We start from the raw sequence: 5,564 nt of genomic DNA on the forward strand, positions 1-5,564 counted from the left end.
TAAAACCAGCTCCAAACTGCACTTTTAGTTGTCGTTTTTGGTAGAGTGGGTGGTACGGCGAGCAAGTGCAGTATGGAACATTTTCACTACTATCTCCACCAAGTCTAAAATACACATCTTTTCAAGCTCCAAACACGTCGTTGCTTTGACCGAGATTTATTCCCGAACGCCACAGGGCGCTAGAATGACCATACTATCTACCTGTCGACTCGATGGCGATTGCTAAAATACAAAACGTCCTCAGTTTTCAATTGCCAAGTTTAGCAACTCCTGCCTCCGGATGCATACGATCGAGCATCTCTTCCGAGAGCCCGATTCAAGCAATATTTTGGATAGTAAACTTTTTTCTCATAGTTTTATTTATCGAATGAGTGAAAATTTGCACAAAAATATAGAAATCGTATACTGGTGTAGCTAGAATAAGTCATCTCACGGCCAGAAAATCATCTAAATTATGGTTGAAAGAACTGAAGCTATATCCTTCATTTCATCGATCTCTCGGTAGTCCAAGTCACCAAAATAAGCTGTAGGTACGGTGTGTACGTAGAGGTGATGCTTTCGTCAAGAAGGAGGGCTCCATCGATCGATTTGACAGTAAAACGCATTATCGATTTATAGAGGTATATGCATGTCGAGCTCCATGTAGCAGCGAGGACGCTATGTGGCCCATATAGGCGATGAAAGGAGACGATTTAGGTACTCTAGTAGTCACATGTGATATTTGGAGCAAGTTTGGTGGCGGTAATGGAGTGTGTGTAGGCCTCAGGAGGGTCGATATAAAGCGCGTTATTGAGGGCTCTTGAGGACATATGAGCGATTCTTTTTTATGTAGCATGTGGTTGGCACCGATATGATTCTAATAATGATGTGAAGATCGCTTTATGTGCAGGTTGTCATCACTGGTATTTATGCGTATAAAATTGAATGTGTAATTTTCATCCGAAAGTCAGCTTGGCCGAGTGGTTAAGGCGTTAGCCTGCTAAGTTAATGGGGCAACCCGCGTGAGTTCGAATCTCACAGCTGACGATCCTCTTTTGTCCCACCCGCCTAGCGATCTTTTTTTAATTCAAGGCCTTTTTAAACATTAATTTCATGCAACTAAAACCAGCTCCAAACTGCACTTTAGTTGTCGTTTTGGTAGAGTGGGTGGTACGGCGAGCAAGTGCAGTATGGAACATTTCTCTACTATCTCCACCAAGTACTAAAATACACATCTTTTCAAGCTCCAAACACGTCGTTGCTTTGACCGAGATTTATTCCCGAACGCCACAGGGCGCTAGAATGACCATACTACTCCAGTTTTTAATTGCCACGCAATTCTTTTCAAGGACAACTAACATTCTCCGTGCGCAGCTCACTCCCAATGACCAAGTGCTGGTGCCAAGTCCCACGCAATCAGGCGTAGCACTACGTATGCGAAGTCTTTGAGCTAGTTTCCACAACTGCAACTTGATTTCAACGCGAACACCTTTGATTGATTGATTGATTGACAACTAACATTTTCCTCTTCGCCGCGTAGGACAACAAACCGGTTTCAGTATGCACGCTGGTGGACCTGCTATGCACTAGAAGTAAACGTACCGTTACTTGACTTTGACGTTGTGATCGCTCTCGCTTTAGGTGCCCTTTTCAGCAGGTGCGGCTTTCCATGTCTGCTGACCAAGGTGCGCTTCTCTCTTTTTCACTGTTTTACACCGTGTGTCTTGGTGTTAAATCCCCGTCGCCCCTTACTAGGAGCAAGATAAGCCTTGACACGGGTATCGCATCATATCCCACGTCCCATCATTTTCTGCCGAGCGATGGACGACGCTGGGGCGCTGGCCGCGGTCGACGGCGCCGTCGCGCGCCTCAAGGACGCCGGGGACGTGGCAAGCGCATTGACGCTCCTTAGCCCTCACAACGCGATCTACTGGGCGGACGAGGTCGACGAGGCAAGCCCGCCGGCGCCGGCGGCGACGCCCGAGTGGCGGAAAGCGATTAGCTTTGCCGACTGGATCGATGCACTGCACCCGAAGGACCGCCAATGGAGCCGCGCGCAGGTCATCGAGGAGCACGAAGAGATGTTCCGCATTAGCTTTGAGAATGGCATCGACGACGACATGTGGGTCGACCGTCAATCGGCCGACATTGCCCCCGACGGCTCCAAGCTCTACGAGCCGTGGCGCAGCCGCCTCCAGGTCGGGGACCTCGTCGACTGCATGGACAACCATTACTTGTGGTTCACATCGACCGTGCTCTCGATGTCGCCCGAGAAGAAGATCCTTATCGGGTACCGCGTGTACTCGATGGACGGCGACCAAGTCGACGCGCGCGGCCGGTACTCGGGCTACGACGCCGAATTTGACCAGTGGTTCGACCTCAAGTCGCACCGGGTCGCGCGGGCGTACACCAAGGCCGACGGAACACTGCATCGCAGCACGCTCCCGTCCTCGGACGCGGACCACGTCTTTGCCAACGCCGCGTCGACGCAGCGCTGTCACTCGCCGCTCCTTCTCGCGTCGCTCAACCGATTCGGCGCGTGCCATGGCTTCTCGCTGCTGCTGCACGCGATCCCAACACTGTCGATGGCCGAGCTTAGCAGCGTCCTCGAGTGGCTCCTCGACATCACCGAGTACCTCACGCAGCCGTTCGCGTCCTCGTACCTTGTCGACGTTGACGCTGCCATTAGCGCCAGCCTCCTCCTGCATCTCCGTGCTGACGTGCGTGCCATCTCGATCGACGTCGCCGCGCACTGGGCCGGCCGTCTCCAATCGCTTCTCTCGCACGTGCTCAACGCCAATAGCACGGCGCTCCGCCTCGACACGTGGCTCTGGTCCGTCTATATGGTGTACATTCGGTGCCCGCTCCTCGAGCGTCAATTCCAAGGCGTGCAAAAGATGGTCGACCTCGTCCAGAGCTTTCATTACCGGAAGCGCCAGCACCTCGACGCCGCGCTCCTCACCGAGTGGTTCCAGCGCGATCATGTCCTTGACGTGCTCCTCGTATCGCATGCGGAAGTGCTCCAGCGCGCGCTCGAGCTCTTCCGCTTTGGCGTCCAGCAGCGCGTTGTGGCCATGTCGACGCTATGGGCCGTCGTTCTCGACCCGGCCGCCGAGAAATCCCGCGTCTCGCTCCTCTACTCCTTTCTCGTCGAGATGGCTGCCGTGCTCGCGCCGGACCAGCTCCTCGAGCTCTGGCGGCTCGTGCAAGCACTGGACCTTGCGCTGTACAGCGACGACACCATCACGTAATCCCGTCTTGGTGCCATGGATGATGATAGAGTCGATTAGGTGGCTCGCGCGCCTGCACAAGTGGCTCGGTATCCGCAGTGTGGACACGTCGGACGGACCGTCGACGCTGGACCTGTTCTGGGCGATTCTGCAGCACCCGAATCTCCCGGCGTCCGTGCAGCAGGCGGCACAACGTGGCCTTGTCGGCGTGTTGAGTGCCATGGACATGAAGGTAGCCTCCGTCGACGACAACGAACCTAAGAACTGAGACAATACGCACGTATAGACACCGCGCCAAGAAAACCTGCTTCGGTGCGTGGCCAATCTCGCCAACTCGACCGCGGTCGTGCCGTCGCTCGAGATTGCCGAGGCGCTCCTCGAACAGTACCCGCTCATCTCGTACACGGCGTTCACCATACCCCGGGGTCTCGCGTTCTCGCAGCTGCCGGACGTGGTGCCGCGTCTGCTGCAGGTGCTGCCGGCGTACCCGGACGCGGCCTTTCGGTTTCTCTCGTTCGTGACACCGCTGGGCGTCACGTTGACCGACGACGAGCTGCGTGTCCTAGTCTCATTCAAGGACGACGACGAGCGACTCTACCCGTTCCTCTCGGGGCTCTGCGCCTCCTTGCCATTGACGCAGTCGACGTTTGTTTTCGAGTGGTTTTTAACCCACGTCGACGCGCATTGGCCGCTGCTTCGCTTCCGCTGCTTCGAACAGTACTTTCTCTCGCTCAACCAAGCCCATGGCAAGCTCGTGCGAAGCCTCTGGGACGAGACGACGCTCTTCGATGCGCGCGTCCTTCCGCACGACGTGCTTGGCATCGATGCGCTCTGGCACATTGCGCTCAACGCAAGCAGCCTCGAGACCGTCAACGCGGTCGTACCGTGCCTCCACGCGCTGTACCACGACACGGACTCGCCGCTCGTCCAGGAAGAGTACATGGACCAGTGCTGCGCGCACGCGCGCGTGGCGGTCGCCAACGCCAACGCACCGGCCGTGGCGCGCTGCCTGCACCTGTTGCAGCACATGGTCGGGCAGTGGGAGGCCGTCGAAGTGTGCTCGCCGCGTACGCGGCCCCACGGCGCCTTGTCGAGCCCGAGCGACGCGTGCCTGGAGCTGCATTGGAACGACCAAGTGCTCTCGATCACGCCGTCGACGACCATTGGCGAGGTCCAGGCCGCGATCGCAGCGCTCTGGAAGGTGCCTGTCGGTGCGGTCGTCCTCGACTGGCACGACGCCAACCGGACCCACCGTGTGCCGAGCCTCTGCGTGCAAGCGCGCCACGGCATGCTGCCGAGCCTCCTCGAGGCCAAGTCGAGCACCCTCTTGCCGGCCGTGAGTGCGGTGGCCGCCACGTGGTATGCGGACCGCGCGGTCGCGATCGAGCGCTACAGCAACACGAACGTGTACGTCATGTTTCGGGGCCAAAACGACGAGCACCACTATGACCTCGACGAGTGGCTGCATTTCATCGCGTCAGTCGCGTCTTTGTATCCGAATTTGGTATGGGCGCACCTCGTCGAGTCGGGCTTCCCGCCATCGCCGACCAGTCTCCGCTTGCGGCTCGTGAACAAGTACTTTGGACTCTTTATGGACGTCCTCGAGGTCCTCGAGCGATCGCAGCACGATGCGTCGGCCATGTGGGATCTGCTGCAGCGTCTGCCGTCGTACGTGGTCGCGATTGACGAGCCCATCTCGCTGTGCCGCCCGCATCTGGTCTTGTACCAGCTGCAGATCCTCGCGGCGAGCCCGCAGCGCATGACGCCGTCGATGGTTGCAACGCTCGTCGAGCTCGTCGGCGCGCCGTCGCTGGGGCTGCAAGCGCACGCGTACCTGCTCTTGGTGCTCCAACGCCACACGGCGCTGGACCTGCCGCGCCTCGTGACACTCTTGCGCATGGTCGCGTCGTCGGCCGACATGAACACGGTCGAGGTCCGCCAGCTGCTGCAGTGTACGTGCTACATGTGGACACAGCACACGGCGGCGCTGGCCACACGTAATGAAGACACGGCGCTACTACTGGAGCTGCTGCAGTGCCCGACGAGCGCCGGCGTCCGCAGCGACATGGCCTCGATGCTCACGGCATGCCCGCCGTTGTGGACGTTTTCCTGGCTGCCATCGGGCCTGCCCACAGCGACCTGCCCCGAGTTTTTTGCGACCCTCGTCGCTGTGCTGCAGCAAATGCCCGTCGACGACCGCATCGCAGTGCGCGACGCGACGCTCCATCGGCTCTCGACCACGCTCATGGCGCCGGACGCGCCGTCGGCCGATGACGTTGTCGCTGGCTGCTTGCAGGTCCTCGCGCAGATGCCGCTCGAGTGGGCGGTCGTCGCGCCAATGTACACGGCGTATCT

At 58.1% G+C, this 5,564-nt stretch overlaps 1 protein-coding gene and 1 non-coding gene across 2 annotated transcripts in view; both read left to right on the forward strand.

Annotated features, from left to right (window-relative positions):
• Positions 1–945: 945 nt before the first annotated feature.
• Positions 946–1,026, forward strand: SPRG_30111. Its single transcript has one exon. It is a non-coding gene; the product is annotated as a tRNA-Ser (tRNA).
• Positions 1,027–1,799: 773 nt separating this feature from the next.
• Positions 1,800–5,564, forward strand: part of SPRG_20584 (hypothetical protein) — a gene marked incomplete at both ends in the record, with an annotated part of 6,624 nt that continues 2,859 nt past the window's right edge. The window contains 3 exons of the mRNA XM_012347140.1: positions 1,800–3,226; positions 3,270–3,441; positions 3,496–5,535. Coding sequence (XP_012202530.1) covers positions 1,800–3,226; positions 3,270–3,441; positions 3,496–5,535 — 3,639 coding nt within the window. The remainder of the gene's footprint in view (positions 3,227–3,269; positions 3,442–3,495; positions 5,536–5,564) is intronic.

This window comes from Saprolegnia parasitica, assembly GCF_000151545.1.
Source record: "Saprolegnia parasitica CBS 223.65 unplaced genomic scaffold supercont2.33, whole genome shotgun sequence".
NCBI classification, from domain to species: Eukaryota; Oomycota; class Saprolegniomycetes; order Saprolegniales; family Saprolegniaceae; genus Saprolegnia; species Saprolegnia parasitica.